Source organism: Phoenix dactylifera, chromosome 18 (genome assembly GCF_051530095.1).
Source record: "Phoenix dactylifera cultivar Ajwa chromosome 18, Ajwa_hap1_PhDact_Kaust_v1.1, whole genome shotgun sequence".
NCBI lineage: Eukaryota > Viridiplantae > Streptophyta > Magnoliopsida > Arecales > Arecaceae > Phoenix > Phoenix dactylifera.
In genome coordinates, this window is record NC_143207.1 from 1014824 (window position 1) to 1037064 (window position 22241).

A 22241-nucleotide genomic window follows, 5' to 3' on the forward strand; every position below is an offset into this window, starting at 1 on the left:
CGAGTCCACCACGGAATGTTTATGAGTTGAAGAAATAAGAATTATAAACCGCAACGAAGCGAAGTCAGAGTATATAGATAGGTAAATCCTTGAAGGAATCGGAGTAAAGATAAGGACGTATTTACTGAAAATATAAGAAAAATATGTTACCGTTATTCATTTATCATTGCATGCGTAAATTAGATTAGATGTATGAATATAAAATTTGTATAATATGGAAGTAAATTGTTGCGGTCCTACCCAGGAAGGGTAAATTAGGAAAAAAAATTCCGATGCCAGAAAAATGTTCGATGCGGGCAGAAAAGACCATGTATTGAGCACCCCGGCCGGTTTTACTCATATCCTTCCCACCCGTGGGCCCGGCTTGGATACTCCTCTGAGCTCCGACACAAATCCTCCGTGTGAGTACGTCACACCTGGCATCACCGAGGCTATCAGCAAACCAATAGCCCTTCCAAACCCCGTACCGAGCAGGGAGCATTCGATCTCCACAATTTAATTGACGTCCATGCGTTTCGAATTCGGAACCACTTGGTTGGAAGTAAGACTCCGTTCCACTGAGCTACCACCTCATTGATGCCGTTACACATTTCAGCAGCAGCAACGACAACGTGTCATGCCCCGTACTTGAGATCGCGAATAAGGGATCGCGGCAACCACCACATATTTATAGAAAACTCTCTCCACAAGCATACAAGGCATCTCAAAATGATATCAATCTCAAAATAATATCATATATGAATATCAGAATAACTTTAAATAATTAACATTCAAACTTTAATTTAAATAACTAAATCAAAATAAATATCTCATAAAATCAATAATAGTCTAAACTCTTGCATCAACTATAATAAAACCCTAATCTAAACTAAACATACTAAAATTTTCTATCTCTGGTCGATAAATCCTCGACTCAAGTTAGTTTTTTGAATATATAAAAATAGTAGAACATAGAATAATAAACTAGATATCCCAGTAAGCAACGGACACTTTAGCTAGATAAATCAAGAAATAAACTAATTAATAATATGTTACACATAAGCATACAAGGTATATCAATTCAAAATCAAATCTATACACTCTCTAATTATTTCAAATACCAAATTTCATTGATGAGCCATTTTTTAAAAAAAACATTAGGTTCATTTCGACAGCCATGAACTATACCTTAGCTCAATAATAATCAAAATGCCAACGTATAACCCCAAGTGATAGAATATTGATATGTCAACATATAATCTCCATTAGCAAGGTATGATGTACCAGCGCATAACCCCCACTAGTAGAATATCGATGTACCAACACATAACCCCCACTGATGGGATATCGATAAACTAGCATATAACCCCGACTAATGGGGTGTCGATGTGTCACTGCATAACCTCCATTAGCGGGGTAACGATGCATAGTCAGACTTCAAAACCATCGTAAATCAAAATTCTCTTTCCATCAAATCAGTTTCATGTTCCAAATCGAAAAAAACACAAAATATCTTGTATCAAAATCAATCAATAAAATCAATAGCTTCGATCATGCATCACTTAATATTCGATGATGAGATATATTAAGCAAATAAATACCATGCTTCCAATTCATAAATCATAAAGATAATGACTCAAAATTCAATGACAAAAATATTATAGAATTTGCTAAGAAATCTAGAAAAGGAATTACATTACTTTCCTTGTGAGCGCAATCCAACTAACAAATCCAATAATTCTGAAAATCCATCTTAAAGCCTAATATTTAAAAATTATATTCTCATCAAAACATCATAATGATTATTCTAAAAAGAAAAACCCTAAATTCTAATCCTCTTGCAGGGCTAGCCACAAAGAGTGCTCAACAGCCCGATCAGTCTGATCCATGCAAAATTTATTTGATCATGTTCAAACTAGGATACAGGTGGTTCAAGAGAAATTAAGGGTGACCAAATCAAACAGTGCCTGGCAAGGACCAAAGTAAGGGTCGGCATATCGCCCGATGATCCTAAATCAGGATCCTTCATGAGGGTTGATCAAAAATCACTAAGAGGAGCCCTCATCGAATTCAACAACCGTAGAGAGAGTAGATAGAGAAATTTCAAGTAGAGAGAGAAATAAGAAAGAGAAAGAATGGAGAAGAGAGAAAGAGAAGGGAGAGAATAAGCTTCTCGGAGGATGAGAGAAAGAGAGTGGCTGCGAGTGGTGCCTGGGGTCAAAGACCCATGGCCAGGCAAGAAGTGGCCAGCAGCCAGTGGTGCTAAAACAATCTAAAAACAAGGGTTTCGAGCCTTTAAACAATGGAAATCAAGGCATTCCAATGGTCGGAGCTCCGATCATGGCTTTGAGCTACTGCGAGGGACCAGAGGAAGTTCTCATCAATGAGCGCTGGTAGCAAAAAATAGCTAAAAAAAAGAAAAGAAGGGCAAAACTTACGAAAATAGGAAAAAAAATAGGGTTTGCCCTTCTTAACCAAATCTGGTGATCACTGACCAAAATTGGGCTCCAATGACCCCAAAATGATAGAAAAGTCGATTGAAGGTTTTCGAATTCTTACCTGGCTTCTAGTGACAATTGCCAGTGGTCCAAGAGTTGGTGGCGGCAGGCGTTCAAAGAGAAAAATCAAAAAAGCTGGAGATGGGCATCGATCAGAGGCCTTGGTTCTCCATTGATCTGAATGAGGGATCGGATGGGCTCTAAATAGATCGGGAGGAGGCCGTAATCTGCCTCAAGGTGGGATTCCATCCAATGAGCTCTAAATAGAACTAGGCCGATGGGAGTCTTCTTCCTTCTCCGCACGTGCGACCCATTTTTTTTATTTTTGGGCCAAAACCCTTTTCAACTGGGCGGGTCAAGTGGACCAGGCCCAGTTCTACTAGGTCTTACACAAGGTAGACAAGGTGGAGGAGGAGGGCCACCAGCCAAGGAAGAGATAGGGGAAGAGACCAACAACCATGGAAGGAGGTTGGGAGCGAAAGTGAACACACATGTTTTGGAATTTATATATGAATACTTCTTGGCATACCCTTAGTATCCGAGATTTTATGGGATACATAAGAAGCATTTAGTTATTTTCTTTATGTGTAGCAATTTTTAAGGGGTGGACAGTTGTGAAGGAGGAGATGAAGTTCGAGGTAGAGGAGGAGACCATGGGCCCCTAGAGTTGGTGGAGGCTGGCAGCAGCAAGGTGGTGATTAGGAGGGACTTAAGAGCAAGGATGGGGGAGAATATGGGAAGGGAAGGAGGAGGAGAGAATATCATTTTTTTAAATAAAAATCCTATTCGAGAGGTTGCAACTTATCGTGCAGCTATTTTGACCACAAGTTGATCTATAACAAGATAATCCTGAGTTGCAACCGAACAAGCAACTTGACTTACTATGCAATTTGAGTTACGACCATCCAAACAAGCATGTTGTCGCACCTACAACTTGAGGTACATGCAACTCTACTTATATGACTCCAACTAAACTCTTATTGAAGTTCATGAATTCCACTACTAGTTAGGTTTTATGGATTTTGGATTGCCGACCACATGTGTACTTGCTTGGCTTGACATAGCATGTATTTATGACCATGTAGGCATTATCCAATAGATTGGTCTTTCTTGATTCTCTCTGTCACGATTTCGGCGGCACAAAGATGGCACGGTGAGCCCAAACAGAGGAAGGAAGAAGAAGCAGGAAAGAGAGGGAGGAGAGAAGGAAGAAGATCTCGGTGGACAAGTCCAAAGGGAGAAGGCGGTGTGAGGCCACAGAACAAAGGAAGAAATAGGGGGGTGGAGGCCGCCAAATCTGGCTTCCTCACGATTGCCCGCGAGAAATCTTGCTGGAAAAGAAAAACTTGGGCACAGAATCATGTAATCCAGCCAACCCTTCTCTCTCTGGCCTGAGATTTCCGGCCCGACTGCTCAACAGTCTGGTTCTCGCCCCAGGGAGCCCTAGTCGACTTGGCTCAATGAGTCAACTCGGCCGGTTTCTTACAATGTCCTGCCAAATTATTTTGTAAGAACAAGTTGGAACCAAAAAAACTCTATCTTGCACCATGTTCATAATGGTTAGAAAGCTCGATAGCAGCTCATACAACTAGTATTTGAGCAGACCTTGAGCCATGACTTTTAAGCTTGAGATATTAATTAGCCAAATACAAGCTTTGATCATTTAGCTTGCTAAAGGAATTAAAAAAGAAATAAACTAATTATTATCTATTAATACTGTCTTATTAAAATATATGTTATTTGAATTTACTTATTTAATATAGATAGTGGAACTTATCTCAGCCATTTATCTAGTTGATTGGATCAGTACACCAGGGTTACCGAAAAAGCTCCACAAGAGAGCATCTTGCCAAGTGGTTCATTTCAAATGATTTCAAAGCGATTCATTGTAATTTAGTTGAAAGGTACATTTTTTTTATTTCTTTAAAGATACAAAGAAGCATGTTATGTTTGCTTGGAACAAATTTACCGCAGTCACAATTCCAATGCTTCGTTACTCATTGAATCACACTAGAACTTCAGTCGTCTATTTCCTTTGCTGCTTCCTGTTTTGCCCGAATGCAATTAAAATCCCATTTTGTGGTAAAAGACATTAGCTGTAAAAAGCTTTGAGGTGTTAAGATGATGCTTTCGCTAGTGCTTATCGAGATCTTTATCGATCTCAAATAAAACAACCTCACTATGTAGGAGGCTAGGGTGAGCGGCTTTCTTGGGAAGATCTTCGATATGTGATATTGATCCTGAAAGCTAACTGTATCTTCTAGGAAGGCAACTCGGCAATAGTGATTAGATGGATAGATAGATAAGACTAGATTGTAGAAAGTCATCGATATCTAGACCCTATTTGGGATGTGTATCTCTTTTTCTTCATCTCATATATATCAGGAGGCGAATAGAGCAACAAACTAGGTGGTGTCTCATATGGTAGATCACTCTGGTGGTATCGCATGGATAGATTATGCTTCTATACATTCCTAATTGTATCACATTCTTTCTTCTAAAATGAGTGGATGTATTCAAATTAGATGGGTACAAACTATTTGTATAATAAAAAATATATATTATCATATTCTTAATTTATCAAAATTTTAAAATAATCAGAGATGTCCTTTTTATAAAGTGCTATTTCAATTTATATTTATTTCAACTCATGACAAAGGCTGAATTAGTATTGTTTGTAGATTTTTTGGAAAGAGAAAATGTGTTTCATAAGTTTTGGAAGGCCTTCTTCAGCCTTCTCCTTCAGTGGTGTTTAGCTTTTAAAGCTGAACGCCAGGCCACAACCACAGCAGGCGCTATGGCATGGCAATTTTGTTGGCCGATTTTGGCTAGTATTATTAAGAAAATTTTGGGAAGGCCTTCTGCAACCTTTTCCTTCAGTGGCATTCAACTTTTAAAGCTGAACGCCAAGCCACGGTAGCTGTTGTGGCATGGCAATTTTTCCGACTGGTTCTAGCTAGTATTATTGAGGTTCCGGCCCCTACAGGGCCCAAACCATTTTTCTATAGTAAACCGACCCGGTCTGAGACTGGGTCAGCTTGGTTTGGCCTGAACCGGGCAGTACGACCCGGTTCAGCAATTTCTTTGTTATCTTCCTGATTGGAGGAGTTAAATACTAACTTTTTTCCTCTCATTGCTATCATCTTCTTCTTGATTCAGCATGGTCAACTAATGAGTTATGAGGAAACCCACGAGCTCCTCCAAGGATAGCTGATTTAGATCCTTTGCCTCTTGAATAGTCATCACCTTTGCTTCCCAAGGCTTGGGCAAAGATCTAAAAATCTTTCTCACAAGATTAGTGTTAGTATATAATTTTCCTAATGATTTCAAATTATTAATAATATTTGTAAATCTTGAAAATATTTTAGAAATAGATTCATATGGTTTCATTTTAAATATTTCATAATTTTGTACTAGAATATTAATTTTTTGATTCTTTCACTTTGTTTGTTCCTTTGTCAATTATTTCCAATTTATCCCAAATTTTTTAGCATAAGAATATGTACAAATTTTGTTAAATTTCTTTCATCCAGTGCGCAATAAAGTATATGTATTGCCTTTGCATTCAACTGAGCTAATATCTTTTCATTATTATCTCGTTCACTTCACGTTTGGGAATTTGAACTCCATTTATAATTTTAATGGGTGTGTGTAGACCATGTGCTATTATATTCCACAAATCATAATCTTGTTTTTGAATAAAAAATTTCATTCAAGCCTTTCAGTAGGCATATCAAATCTACTGGAAATAAGAAGTCTTGTAACAGAGTTAGGGGTGCAAATGGGTCGAGTCGGGTCGGATCCTGAGTGACCCCGATCCGACCTGGTTTTATGTTCAGGTCCTAATTTTGGACCCAAACCCGACCCAATTGAAGATCGGGTAGGGTTCAATCGGGTCGGGTCCATGCCTACAATTTTTGACCCAACGGGTCATTCAAGTCGGGTTGGGTCTAGTCCGGGTCGGGTCAAGTCCGGGTCGGATCCGCATCAGATGTTACCAGCGAATAAACCACCAAAGATAGAATCAAGTGGGAGATTATGCATTTGCAAATAATCACTTCTTCTCCCATACGGCTCTCCTTCTAGATCTTGTATTTTTTGCCGGAACTAATTAATCATTTCATTAACATAATTAAGCAAATGCAAATCAAAAGCTACTACCACTAATCACACGGAGAACAAAGAGCAATAGAGTTAGGGCTTAGGGAGAGAAAAAAAAAACAATCCGAATTTCTCCTCGAAATAGATGATAAGTGCTAAATAATGCATAAATTAATATCTTACTCATAACACTTATCATTATTTTTATGCACATATTTTAAATTTAAACATAAGAAAATGTGTTCCCCTTCATCATGGCATTATTAAAAATAATTCGAATTTGCCTGATTTTATTGGTCGAGTCTAATGTGTGCAGGTCAAGGCGAACTAATTGGGATGATGTCTGAACTAATGTGTACAGGTCGTGTTCGCAGCTAAACTCGTATCCACGTCACCCTTTTAAGTGCTTAGAGATCAAGCTTCCATGTCACTCTCCCTCCCATGACCAAAGAACAGAACAAGCATCTCCCCCGCTTAAATGATCCCAACCGAATCCACAGGTTTTCCCCCTGCCTCAAAACAGAACCCATCTTCCCACGCATCCGTGATCATCTCCCAGCATCCCACGCTCATTTCCGCATCTTTCTCATCTTCCGCTCATCTCACGCGTTCCCTCCGCGTGTCTTTCCTCCCTTCTGAATCCAAGGAACAGAGTCTCCCCATGTATCAAGTCCCTTTTATTCCGCGATTCATCCTCATCCTCTCGCTCCCGCGTCTTCCAAGTTCCCTAGCCGTGAGCATGTCTGTTTCTTCTTCAACTTCCCTTCACGAAAACAAAGCAGAGCAGTTTCCTTTCCTCCCGTATCCACAGATCTCGTCTTCTGCAACAATGCGATCGAGTTTATCTTCCCAAATTTCACGGAAGCATCCCTTCCACGCGGACTCAGCTCTTCGTCCAGCAGCCACACGCGATTCGCTTCGAACTGCGAGGGATTCTGCGCGTCCCAGCAATCTCCTCCTCCCAGCCGGATGAAAGCTTATCCCGTGATCCTCTTCTTCCGAATTTGTTTCATTCCGCGACCCATCCCGCTGCCAGCCAAGATAGCATCCCGAACAAATCTCAGCCAAGTCCCAGCATTCGGATTGACCCCAGCCACGGAAACAGAATCCTCTCCCCAGAGTTCATCCTTAGAATTCATCCTCTCACGTCCTAGCTTCATCCCTTCCGCATTCCGGAGTCCCTTCTCCCACGGATCATTCTCTTCTAGTTCCCGAGCTTCACAGCATCCAAACAGAGCCAAATCCTCTGCAGGATCCACGGGATAAACTCAAATCCCATCCTCTTCCGGCTTGATCCCATGGAATCTCCCAACGTTCAAGCTGCTCCCCTGCTTTAGGATCAGTTCAAATACACCAAACTTCATCCTTCCACGTCCAAGATCTTCTCCCACGTTTTGAAGAAGCGGCGATTTCTTCCACTCATCCCATGAGGTAGCAGCCGTCCGAGATCCTCTCAACATCCACGTCCTCGCCATCACCTGCATCCAAAAGATCAAGCAACTTCATCCCTTTCAACCCACGAATCTGAACCAGCTGCAACCATTCCGGGATGCGATCGGGATGAATCTTCCATATGCCTTCGAGCCATGCTTCCCAGGAACAGAACAAAGCCGGGAGTCTCATCTCTGGCATCAGTGGACTCCGACTTTCACGTCCGGATCGGATCTTCTCCCCATCTCGATCACGTCCGCGGAACAGAAGCGATTCCTCTGCATTTATCTTCTCATTATATTCGGGCGAGGATAACAGGAGTCAGGATGCTATAAAAAGGGAAGAGTTATTCTCCTGGGAGGGGCAACCCTTTTCCGATCGAATAACTCATGGACTCTTCTGAGAGTTCCCGCAGAAGTCTAAAAGGGAGAGGGAGCCGACGACGGGAGAAAGGAGCGAGAACACAGCCGTGCTGCTGCTACCTCCCATACCATGGAAGCCTAATCTCTTCACTAGGGCTGGATGCAGCCCTAACAAAGGAAGATGGATTTTTGTTTATTTAATTTCATGTTCTTGGAATTGTATAGACATTCTTGTTCTTAATAAATATCCTTTTACCTCATGCTTAAATTCTGTGATTTTCAAGTATGAAGTCTATACAAAAGTTTTTCATGATTATTAAAGTAAAAATAAGATAGTTCATGCTTAAGGAAGATGCGATGTGCTGTCACCTTAGATTACGATAGACATTTCATGCTAACTAAAGATGAATTATGCCTAAATTACTTTTGTAAAAATTTATTCGAATGCTTATTAGGCTTGTAGCCAATTTGCATAATAATCCAAGAATGAAATAAATTACAAATAACCCTTATTCCTATGTTAGAGGTGAATTCCTTACCCTAGGTTCCCTCAAACTGATATCATTTTAATTGCATTTCTCTTAAAATATTTGGTTCAATTTTCTTCACAAACTCCTTTTAAAATATTTTTAAGAAAACAACTATACCCCAATCCCTGTGGATCGATACCCGTAATCATTATCCTACTAGATACGTGCTATTGCGTGGTCTTTAAAGTTGACTAACAGTAGACCTCGGCAGCGGTGATCAAGGAGAAGGCGAGCAGTGATGTCCTTCGAATTGCCATTGCCAAATGGAGCACCAGCGAGCTCTCTCCGCCATTGCTGTGAAGGCGAGCGAAGGCGAAAATATAAATATATAACAAAAGAAAATGAGTGGCGGGACTCATCGGAGTCAAGAGTCGGGAGGAGGCGCTCGGAGCCGGAGGAGGCGCTCGGAGCCGGAGGAGGCGCTCGGAGGAGGAGGCTCGGAGGAGGCGTTTGGAGGAGAGGCTTTGAGGAGGCCCTTGGGGGAGGCGGCGGTGCTCGGAGGAGGGGCTAAGAGGAGGTGATCGGAGGAGGCGGTGCCCGAAGGAGGACCTCGAAGAAAGCGCTCGGAGGATGAAGAATGGAGATAGGGTTTTCGGAAGAAGAAAACTCTAGCGCTTTTATACCGCTCCATTTCGGGCTCAGGTCGGGTCTTCGGGCCGGTTCGGGTCGGGATCGAGTCCAGATTCAGTAAACCCGAAATAGATCCAAAAAAATAATGGGTTGGATCGGGTTAGGTCGGGTCGGTTCTAGATTCAATAAATCCAGACCCAACCCAAAAAATAGTTCAAATCCAATTTTAGGACCCAACCCCGAACCCGTGGGTCCTAAAATTCGGATCGGGTCGGGTCTACTCGGGTCGGGGTCAGGTCGGATCACGGGTTGACCCGACCCATTTGCAGCCTTAAACAGAGTGTGCTTCAGCAAAAGACATTCCAAGGATTGCCATATAAATCTTATACTCTAGATGGTCAGATCTACAAAAGATAAAAGAATATCTGCTCTAATATAAATTATTGGCCAAGATGACAACCCAAGAGAGAAAGTGTGAATCGGGTTTTTCAAAACATTTTACAACCTTAAACCATGCTTAAGTGAAACTAATCTAAACTTAAGTATATGTAGCAAAATGAGTGATAAATAAATGCACAAGATGAGAACAAGCATAAACAATGCAAATATAAAGATTTTATAGTAGTTTAGAGCCAAACTCAGCTACTACGTTCGCTCCCCAAAGCTTCATCCTTGGGAATTTTACTAAATCTACGAACAAGATTACAGCACAGTTGTTTTCCAAGCTCACAATTAAACCAGTTGACTTTTTCTAGAAATTAGGCAAAACCAAACTATTTTACTGGTACAGCTAGACCAACTCCAAGTTCCAACACTTAGAAACTTCTTGCTAATTTCTAAGTTCAACAAAACTTAGTCGATTTTCTACAGCAATCGACCACAACGTAGCTATTTCTTGGGTACAGCCAAATCTTACAAGATAGCTATTTTTAACAGTCTCAGTCACACCAAAAACCCTACACGAGATTTTTTAATCTCATGCATAAAAGAAAGATAGATAAATAAATATAATATAAGTTCTACAAAGTTTGGATAAATGTCATTGCAGCTCGAGTTTAATTGCTCCAAATGTCGGAATCTTGGCGTGAATGAATTTAACCCTTTCCCATTTTTCTTTTCTTGCTTGCTCTTAACTTATAGAGGAACTCAATAATTGGAAGTTGAAATACACCCTCAATAAATTTTTGAAAGCTCTCTTTGAAGTGGGTGGAGGATTTGAATAGTCACTTCTCAAATTGATGCTCAAGTTGAAGCTCTAGAAGTAGTAATTGACTTATATTTCTTTCATTTTGTCTCATCTACTTAATCTCCTTAATCCATACTTTCTCCAACTTAATTTGGAAGCTTTTATTGCTTGAAAAATTATTGAAGAGCAATTTATTGGGATATGATAAGCCAATAAATTTATTGAAGAAAGTTTGTTTAGGGAAGTAGAAAAATAATTAAAAATATCAGTCTATTGTATCAGCTGGATTTTATTAGGATATGATAAGCCAATACTAGCAGGAGTTTTTTTGCATATCTTGTATTGGAAGTGCTTACCAATAAAAACCTTGTAACAAACCAAACTTTTTGTCAATTGATCATTTTAAATTGGTCCTTAAATATCTAGCTAAATCTTATATCACATATGTTTACAATCTATCCCCATAAGAATTAACTAGGCTCTAATTTTTTCAACCCAAGCTCAAGTTTTCTAGACCAAAACTCCAAGCTGACGGGGCTGGTTACCTGATAACACTGGGTTGGCGTACTAACAGCTTTTCGTGTATCTTGTAATGGGAGTGACTACAATAATTTTGTACTAAAGTTTGCCTTTAAAAAACATTGGATCAATCAGAAGCACATTCCATAAAAAAAAAAGAAGAAAAAAATCAATTAGAACCTGTGGGCGGCCTGAATCTCGAAGGGGGAAAAACAAATCTGCTGAAATTTATTTGCCCCACCCTATCAGATTTAGGCCAGTTCATTCCAAGTTACTTTTATACATTTATAAATATATGCCTAACTCAGCCTGTAATTTTATAATTTTGCTAGTGTACTAGTCCAACTCAATCTTATAGAATTTTCAGCCCACTTATTTAAATAGGCTCCTAAAAGTAAACGGCATCTTTCTTTCGAAACAAACAATATGCATGGCTTCAGTAGAATCTTCAAAGATCAAAAAGATAAAATATAAATTTCAAAATCTAGGCCAAACATGATAAGCCTGCCAAGATTTCCACATCTGATTTCTTCTCTGCCGTGATCTTTTCCAATTTAAGCCCCATTATTTATATCATTTTTTTTTGAATTTTAAATGACGTCAATATGCCTCACAGGACTGAAGACTTGTTTCAGGAGTAAAATAAAATAAAATAAAGAAGAAGAGGAAGAGGATCTCATTAAAGAAGATAGTTTCATTCAGTTCTTCCAATATGTAACCTTACATCTTTAATACACTCTTCTAATGTTTCCTCCAGCATCTATCATTTTGTCCACATAAATATTGCTTGAAATTTGGGCAACCAATATAGAGAAACCTGGTAATTAGGTGCTGAAGGCAGTCTGGTGCGCTTCAACCTGGCGGCTTCGTGTGCCCGGTTGTATAGCCCACAATAGCCTACGAACTGAACTATCAAAACGTCCGACAAGCTTATAACCATGAAGGAATCAATTTCAATAGCTAGAACCATGACTTTTCATATATAAGTCACATTCTAAATGCAGCCCAATTAGGCAGGTATCATTTACACCATTGATAACAACAGTCTGCTCACCGTTCACCAGTTCAGTCTAACAAGGCAGTAATGAAACTTCTCTATCCTCCTCAGCATGGCTGAGCAGGACTCTGCATCTCCATCTTAATCATAAGAACGTCTATATGCTGATTGTGCAGAAGTAAAGCTACACATATACATACATTCATCTCACTGAAGTGATCTTTGCGCGGAACACTTTTCAGTAAGCAACTAAATAGAGGGAGCTTTTGCCTCAATTCAGCACAAATAGCTTTTACCAACACTTCGCAACAAAAATGAAATGTGGTGCTGCTGAAGGCAAAATCCAACATGGCTTGTTGCTGCATGAGATGTTATTTTGAAGCTCAGATAAAAACAACAGAGACCCAGGCAAACCACCACTCCAGGCATGAAATATAAGAGGACATTCTGCTGAAACCTACCTCAGAAATGCTTTCAAATTATATTTTTGAAAGCAAAATTATATGAAATCTGCAAGATGAACATGGACATATCTAACTTCATGTGCCAAACAGAACACCATGCATTTCTTCTATAACAAGTCAAACAGCAAGGCACATGCTGCACTGTGAAGCGCTTTATCCTTCCATGATCCTCCATTTTACTTTTTTGTTTCTGTAATGGATGATAATCTTAATGAAAACAAAAGAAAAGATTAAAAATACAATGCTTTACCTTCTAATTCTTGATGAAAGATGTCTAGCTTCCTCTTCCAATAATTTCCGAAGGTTGACCAGAGCTAGCAGATGCTGGAAGTAATCTACTCACGAACGGGTGCTTCAATAGCTGAGCAGCAGAGGGCCGATCATCTGGATTTTGCTGTACACATTGGTGGATGAAATCACGAGCCTCTTTTGACAGAGAGCCAGGAATAGGTGGTGGTTCACCGCGACCAATTCTGAAAAAAGCTTGGGTCTGCAAATAATATAGGACTAGAATTACTAGAACTAACATTCTTTTATATGCTGAAATAGTTGTTCCATCCTCTCAAGCAATACAAGAGATGAAAAATGAAAGCCATATGAAATTTGAAGTCAATGTTGGTAATCAAAGCATATTTTCTAGGATAATGAGCATAGCTTTTACATAATATTATCAATTATCACATATTTTAAGAGAAATTAAATTATAAGTAAAAAAAAATTCTAGAATATAAAATTTTGTTTATTTTTTTTTTTAAAAGTGTAGATTTACTTTAAATAATTTATGGTGATGATAGATGCAATTTATGACGTGTGTTGATTTAACTTGCAGAAAGAGATCCAAGAAGGAAGGAGACCGACATGTTAGCATCAACGTATGATGTTTTCAAGCTAACACCATTAGAGGTGCAATCAGTGCAACACAAGGTAGAGGGAGAATCGGTGATGAAATTTAAGCAACATTTGCCAATGATTACCCTAACATGCCTACTTGTAAGAAATATATGTAGGAGAGCTGGCAATTGATGAAGAAGCACTTTGCCAATTTTAGGGAAAGCAAGAAAAAAAGTGTCGATGTAGAGATTGAGCACCGGGAAAATAAACCACCTTCATATCACTCGAGGGGTTTAGAGGACAAGGAGACGTTGGATCTAGATGACATAGAAGCAGTTCAGAGTTCAGTTGCCATATAGAACAGTCCGCATGACTAGTATTAGAACGAGGTTGCTAGGCATAAGACTCACTTTGGGCCCTCACAGTATGAGACAGATTCTGGTCCTAAATCCGCCTGGGGAGATCCATGCTCCAGGAGGAGCCGGTCAGTCGGAGAGACTATTGATAAAGGTAGCAGCTAGATAGCCTCCATGTTTGGGGTCTTTACTAGCATGAAGGGAAAGAAGCCTAGAGATATACCAACAAAAGCCATCGTTCATGACCCAGATCTACATTCCTTTCACAACAAAGATTAGAAGTAGCAAAGGATTGATTCTGCACTTATTAAGGATAAGAAAAAGGATATGTGGTGAGCTACAACTTTCTAGTTCCACTTCAGCCACATTCCTACAAAAGCCACAAACAGCACTTACCATCGGTCTCAAGGTTCGTCGTCTCGGTACTAGACCCCATACCGGTGCCACACTAGCACAGTATCGGTACGGTACGGTACAAAATTTTTTGATGTACCAAGTGTTGGTACGTCACCCATACTGGATATCAATACTGAACTGGTATGGTATGGTATGCTCGGTACCGTCCGGTTAGGATCGGTACGACATACCATGATCGGTCTACTATCAGCTCCATCCAAAGAACTGACCAGAGTATAGAACCTCCTGGACTGAAGACATATAAGGAAAAGTACTTGATAGTAACAAGGAGATAGAGAGATAGACAACCTCCTACTAGAGCAAGTAGGGCACCTATGGTGTGATTTTGACATGTGATGGTTGGATGAGGAATAATTGACCGCCCTGCACAATGCCATTTACAATATAGAGCGTAATACCAAATGTCTGAAGTTAAGAGGATGCGAGATCATTATTTTGTCAATTCAAGCAAATCATCAACATCATATATCATATGTGTTTTACAAACAAAAACTTTTACAGAGGGCTCCCATAGTTTTGGTGAGAGGGTACGTATGGCAAACAATGATAATATGAATTTAGGTACTTTTTGACATCGACTATAACTAGCATCTACTGTCTAGATACCGGGCTCCGGACCGGTTGTCCGGCCGCACGGGTCGATACGGGCCCGTGCAATGCCGTGCCGTGCCGGGCCTGTGCCGGCACAGAAGAGGCGGGGAAGAGGGTGAACAGGAGAGAGAAAAAGAGAGAGAGAAGGGGGAGAGAGGGAGGGAGAGAGGAGGGCAGCGGAGGGCCAGCGGAGGTCGGCAACCCAGGTGGAGGAGACGGAGGAGGGCTCCGCAACTAGATCCCCTATTTCGTTCGAAACAAGGGTCCGACTGTTTTTTTACTTTTGCGACTTTTAAGTAAAGTCGACAAGTGATTTGCCTACTTCACTTAAATATCACAAAATTAAAAAATCAGTCGGACCCCCGTTTTGCCCAATCATGGTGCCCGGAGGAGTCTCCTCCACACGGCTCGCTGGCCGGCCTCCACCTCCCTCTCTTTTCCTTCCACTCCCTCTCCCTCCCTCCCTCCCCCACTCGATCTTTCTTTTCCTCTTTCCTTCTTCTCCCCCTCCGACGAATTTTGTTTTCGTTACCGGAACCGTCCCGGTCTGCCGCCGGGACGGCTCGGTCCAACCGGAACCGCCTGATTCGGAACTACTCGGTACGATCGCAACTGCCCAGTTCGAAATGGTTCTGCCGACCTTGACTATAACTGATCTAATGCTTTATGATAAATAGTGTCTAACATGCATTTTGCTTGGTCGTATTTGCAGCTAAATTATGGTTCCACTTTGGACTGATTGCATTTGCAACTAAATATTGTCTAATTATGTCTAATATGCTTTTCTTCTCAGAAAGTTAGCAATTCAGATACTCTCACAAACAAGTCTTTATCAACTGTTGTGAGTGCAACTAATCAAACTTCATCCTAATCTATAGCATATGGTGAAACCGCCTGACATAGAAATGATTGAATAGCTCAATATGTGCACTATAATCTAAAGCTTAGCCTGAAGTGAGTGCAAGGGGAGGTAGAGCTGAAGTATGATAATCCACTTCATAATGATTTTTTATATGATGAGGATCCAATGGTGGTTAGCTTGAAGGATAGCAGTAGCAGTCAAAGCCTGACGAAGCAAAATTGCCTCCTTAATTGGATAGTTTCATAGCAAAGGAGGCTAGGGTGAATGCAGAGTTATGGGTAGAGTGACACCTGTCGCGATCTTCTCTCAAATGGGGTGGCTAGCCCAATATCAAACATTAGATCAATATCAGAGTGGCTATCTAAGAGGCTCTATTGCCCAACTATGCAGCCCAAGAGGGAGGATGAATTGGATTTTTCATAAACTTTAGCTAAATAATACAAGAAAATTAAAAACTTAATAGATGAATATTAATTTCAACAAGAGAATAATAAGTAGATATGTAAGAAATAAATGCACGCAACACAAGCAATACAAACATATAAGATTTATAGTAGTTTGGTGCCAACTCTGTACCTACGTTTACTCTCCAAAACTTTTTTCTTGAGAATTTTACTATAATTTATCTAAGATTATAGTCTGATTGTTTTACATGGGATCATAATCAACCCAATTGATTTTCTCAGAAAATCAACCAAAATCTACACCGATTGTTTTGCTCGGGCTCACAGTCAACCCAATCGACTTTTCAGGGCAATCGACCGCAACCTAGCTGTTTCACGGGTACAGCCAAACCTTACAAGCCAACTGATTTTTACGGTGTTAGCCATACCAAAAATCCCACACGAGATTTTTCAATCTCGTCCACAAAACAAGGATAGAAAAATACATACACAATAACCTCTACAAAGATTAAATTGATGTCGTTGAAGCTCAAGTTTGATTGCTCTAAAAGTTGGGATCTCGTTGAATCTCTCTCTCTCTCTATGGATGTTTTGAAGCTTACTCCGAAGTGGAAGGAGATTTTAAATGATCACTTCTCAGATTGATTCTCAAGTTGAATCTCAAGAAGTAGTGTTCACATATATTTCTTTTCTTTTACCTCAGCCACTCAATCTCATTAATCCATTATCTTCTCCAATTCAATTTGGAAGCATTTATAGCTTGAAAAGTTGTTGAAGAGCCATTTTTAGCCGTTGGAGAGGAGAAACTAGCCGTTGGAAGCTGTTTTAAATGTTCTGTGTTTGCAGAAAAACTAGTTGTTAAAGTTGTTTCCACAGAGGAGTCGACTTTTGAAGTCCTGGGGTCGGCCCCTAAAATTTTGGGGTCGGCTCCTGAAATCTTGGAGTCGGTTCCTCAAATCCCGGGGTCGGCTTCTAATGTCCTGGGGTCGGCTTCTCATGTCCTAAGGTTGGCTTTTGAAGTCTTGGGGTCGGCTTCTGAGATGTCTGAAAGTGGTTGTCTTCTATTTTTAACTTGTGGCTTTCTAGGTCGACTCTTGGAATTTTGGGATCGACTCCACTACAAAAGCTTCCAAAACACTTCAAATACTTCTTAACTTTGGAATTTGTTCTTCTAGGCTTCTTCTTGCTTCTCTAAACTTTCAAACTTACTAAGCTCCCTATAAAACAAATTGACTACTCCACAAAATCATTAGTATCATACTCAAATGTTTTGTACTCATCAAAATCAATCCATTAGGTCAATAGGCTCAGATTATGTGATGCAAAGGTGGGCACAATATCCGGATTGGAGTCATATTGGAAACCCCGATAATGATCAGGATCCCAATGTCTACAAGTAGCATAGACATTCCACAAGGAACTAGATACCTGTACATATTTTGTAGTTCAAATCAATTAGCTACATGTATTTTCAAGATCAAAATATGCATTATATATATTAATTATATTACAATTGCTATTAATTGATCATATGGTCTATCAAGACCAGTATGACATAAAAGACATTAAAATAACATTCAACTCATAATTTGAACAACCACAAATACTAAAATAATCCCTCAAAAGAAAAGTTTAAAAAAAGGGTATACCAATGCCGAACTAGTTACCAATCGAGTGGGTTCAAATTTTCTTGGAAAGAATTCTTAGATTTCTTTTAAATATGAGTGGATGCCAAAATTTTGTTATTACTCACAGCAAGCTCAAGCATACTGAGAAGGATGTGAGACAAGGTCTCATGGAGAAGCTAGCACCACGCATTAAGAGAACTAATACAGCAAATTATTATGTGCCTTGCATAAAAGCAGATGGAGAAGAAAGGGATAGCTTGAACACAACAAGATGCCATATCCAAATGCCATCACCATGCTTCCTGCAAATACAAGCTTGAAGGATAATCCAAAGCAATGAAAGCATGCTGTAGGCTCAGAAGTTAGGGATGATCATGTGGATCAACCTCAGCCATTAGAATGGAGGCTTTAGTGAATCTATAGCGGTGGGGCTTGGTCCAAGAGTGTCGAGTTTGGCTATACATGTATCTATCAAGCATATCATAATGGGAGGTTCAGGGATGGTCTCAATTCATGCAAAGTTCTCTTAACCAAGGTCTAAATATCATGGGACGTGGTTGTCGCAATTTTTCCATGGAATGGGCTGCCTTGCATAACGACACTTGAGATAGTGGATGCCCCATCACGTTTCACTCCATTTCCGACCTATCCCATCTTGACTCTTGTGATGGTGCCCTAGTTCGATGCTCGAGGTAGTGGGACAACCCGCTGTCCCATGGATATTTAAACCCTTGCTCTTATCCCATGTAATGAAGAAGTGTAAAAATCATGGAAGTGCATAATTTGAGAACATAAATCACCAATGGAAGAAGTAATGGTCAAGAAAAGTTGTGGGAAAAGAAGGGCGGCTGAACATGAAGGTAATATGGAAGACTATATCAAGATTGATGGTAGTAAAGCAAGGAAAAGGGTTGAAGTGGTAGCAAATGCTGAAACTAAGTTGAAAGCGGCAGAGACTAAACCAGTCCCGACTAGAGCCATGAAATTCCTTAATTGGAACTATGAGGTACTTGGGAACCCTCAATTAGTTCATGCACTCCATGATTTAATCAAGAGCAAAGATCTCAAGGTGGCCTTCTTCATGGAATCTAAATTGAATGTTGGAGACCTGGACATAGTGAAAAGAAGAATGTTAGCAGATGAAGGTTTGGTGGTTTATGTATGCTACAATCTTATTGGGCATTGCATATTTTGTACTTATTAAGTTCAAAAAGAGAATACTTGGAATTTTAATTGGATTTTATGGGTACCCAAAAGCATAAAGAAGAAAGAAATTTTGATACTTTTTGCAAGCTAGATAGGTATAGCTTCTGTGATCGTGATAGAAGATTCTAATGAAATCTCAAACTCAGAAGAAAAGGTTGGGAGCTTGCAGAAGGAAGACTGACTAATGACTGCTTTCAAAAAATGCACTATGAATTGCTCATTGAAAGATTCGAATTTTAATAGTTATTATTATACTTGGTAGAATAAAAGGCCTAATGATAAAAATGTCCAAGAATGTCTTGATATCCCTGTAGCATGCATGCATTGTGCTCTTAATTCCCTAGAGCTTTGCTATAGAATTCACACAGTCATAAAACAGAGCACTGGATACAGAGGGATTGACGGTGGATAGATGAAAGAGTAAGGAATTTTTCAGATGTGAGGACGTGGGGACACTCAGACCTGTGAACATGTAACCGAAGAAGCATGTGAATCAAGCATGCCTGGAATGGGCATACAAGGAGTTAAAGTAAACAAGATAAACAGCAGCTGAGTCAACCTTATGCAGTGAAAACAAGAAAAATCTTGGAAATGCCCAAAGACAGATAAGAAGTTTAAGATACAAAGATTCAAAAGCTGATAATAGGTACAGTAATGGAGTCAATGATTAAACAAAATGGTATCAAGAGCGCTAGATGAAATTTGAGAAAGAGAAAAAAGTAGTTTTGTGGTTCCAACATTCATAGGTTGTTTGGTTCAAAAGTGGAAAGATGGAGAAATAAAATAGAGGGGATACAACATCAGAGTGTATGGCAAACAGATGGTTGAGGAGAAGTCCATTATTTCTAGAACATCTACATATTTGCTGGATCAGAAAAACATGCATATTATACTTGAGAGAGTTCACCATTATGTCATGGATGAGATGAATGGAGCTTTGCTATAGGACTTAAGGTGGAGGAGATCCACCAGGCAATTTTTCAAATGAATCCCACCAAATCACCAGGTTAATGTTATGCCTACTTTATTTTATCAAAATTCTGGCATACAGTTGGGGATGATTCTTTGAATAATGGTCATTTTCTCAGCAAAAGAAAATATACCCACATTGTTTTGATCCCCAGAGAGAAGAAAAATGCTGGAAAAAAAATCCAGTATAAAGCTATTATTCATAGTAATGTTGCACATAAAATTCATTCAAGGCACTGGACAATATGCTAAAAAGTGTATTAAGTAGGATTATTTCTGAAAATCAGGTGCTTCTGTCCTAGCAGGTCGGTAACTGATAACATCTTTATTGACTTTGAGATGACCAGTTCTGTAAGAAGTAAACAAGAAAAGCTTTTGATCAGGTCGAATGGTCCTTTCTTGAGCAAAGACTTGGCTTTGAAGCAAGAGGGAGTTCACTTATCATGACCTATGTATCAACTGTCTCTCATTCTACCATGACCAATAGTGAACAAAAAGAAGTTCTTACTTTTTTTCCAAACCTTCAAGTAGTCCTAGTCAAGAAGACCCATTATCTCCGTATCTGTTTCTCATATGTGCAGAAGGCTTCACAACAATAATAAAGAGCAAAGAGGAGCCATCAGTGGAGTAGCAATCAAGAGGAGTGGAATGAGGATATGGACATGTACAACGAAGATTTGAGGAAAATACATTAAGAAGAGATGCTTTAGTTTATATTGAAGGATGTAAGAGAAGGGCTGACCCAAGATAACATGGGCATAAGAAAAGATATAAACATGTTTGAGATAATGCAAAAGATGCCTTGTTCTGTCTTTTTTGGGGAGACTCTCAACTATCTTGGAAGAGCAAAAAGCAAGAGACAGTTTTCCAGTGCCGAAGCGCTACAAAGCCAACACTGAATAGATGTTTCAAGGCTTAATACTATCATCATGGTTAAGGTTGTAGACATTTTTAACCTTATGCCATTATATGTTGATTTAAATTGCATGATTACATTGTCTTTTCAAACTCTAAGATTTTCTTTGTATGAAACCCCAACCATCTAAAGTTCAAAGATAACTTTTGTACTCTTCTAGCCCATCTCAAGTTTGGATTTTTGAGATTATAAATTATGTGGTTTTTCTAAATCTAAGGTCTCCTTTGTAAGTACCTTTACCAAACACTCCGAATTTCAGTTATCTCACGTGTTTGTCAAACCTGGATGCCATTTTGAAACCCCTGAAAGAAAACATGATTTTCAAAGCTTAGAGTTCCCAATTTTTGTACCGATATGAAGTATACAAGTAACAAAGTGTTGGAAACTTTACCATCAATGTAGTTCCTAAGATGTTCTGAATTTTAAAATCAATGGTAGCAAAGACTTTTGACTTGTTCATCATTGAAATTTGGTATTGTGTTCGATTGAGTTTATGCGTTTGTTTCACTCTCAGGGAGTGATAATCTGAAGGAGACGAGATCGTTTTAATCATGCCTATCTCTATCTATTTTGTTCAATTCTTTTACACATCTGACCTAGAGTATCAATGTCGGCCAGAGTTTTGGACTTATTTATTCTAAGTCTGCAAAATATCTGATGCCAAGGAGCGTAGCATACGTTCTATCTTATTTAGTTTCTTGCTGCCTGACTGCCTTGATACTCTTTCATAGGTTTTATATTCAAAGAAACCATATTTGTTAAGCTTCACATATGTATTTTGAAGTATTTAAGCATTAATGTTATTTCACAGTTCAATGCAAATTAATGTATGTCATTGGTCATTGCTAAGATGCATTTTTCAAAGGCAAAGAAAACTTGAAAATGTTAATAACACTTGTCAACAATTTATAAGTTCTATGCATTAAGGCTTACCTTGTTCAGAAAAGATTCTATAAAAACTACTCCAGGTATAGTATTGCTTTCTCATCTGCAGTAAAGCTGAGAGTGAGCTGTTTGAATTTGAATTTGAATTTGCTAGTTTCATTTGAAATCAATTACATATGAGCTCCCTGAAACTGCTAATTAGATTTGTTTCATATTCTGCAAAAAAGCATCTAATTATTATGTTTTTCTCAGTCTATCTTTTTTGTTTTGTTTTCCTTTTCTCAAATCTAAGTTAGGGAGTATATCAAATAGTCTCTTCACCTAGCAATCAAGCATCTGGATCTATTTGGCACATGTGCTTTCCTATTTTTCTAGCTTTAGCTCCACTTGTTGTGCAATGATTCCATTGCTTTTATAGACTATAGTCAAACCTTCCCCATTTTTTCCCAGACCTCATTTTTGTTCCTTTATTCATTGTCATTATTTCTTACTTTAATTGTATTCATAAGTTTCATGAAACATTTTTTGTCATTATTCTA

The 22241-nt window shown here is 39.2% G+C and overlaps 1 protein-coding gene across 9 annotated transcripts in view; it reads right to left on the bottom strand.

The window, feature by feature from the left end:
• Window positions 1-11829: 11829 nt before the first annotated feature.
• LOC103696066 (mitogen-activated protein kinase kinase kinase 1-like) overlaps window positions 11830-22241 on the bottom strand; it is a 78537-nt gene continuing 68125 nt past the window's right edge. For 3 of the 9 annotated variants that reach the window (XR_015974613.2, XR_015974614.2, XR_015974612.2), the window contains 3 exons: window positions 12888-13127; window positions 12635-12827; window positions 11830-12532 (listed from right to left, as the gene is read on the bottom strand). Coding sequence is in view for 6 of the 9 variants with exons in the window: in XM_088714208.2 (XP_088570334.2) it covers window positions 12912-13127 (216 nt within the window). In the remaining 3 variants the exon portion in view is untranslated. Of the gene's footprint in view, window positions 13128-15303; window positions 21806-22241 lie in introns of those variants that run through there. The other 6 variants (XM_088714210.2, XM_039117175.3, XM_039117176.3 and 3 more) reach the window with 4 other exon arrangements.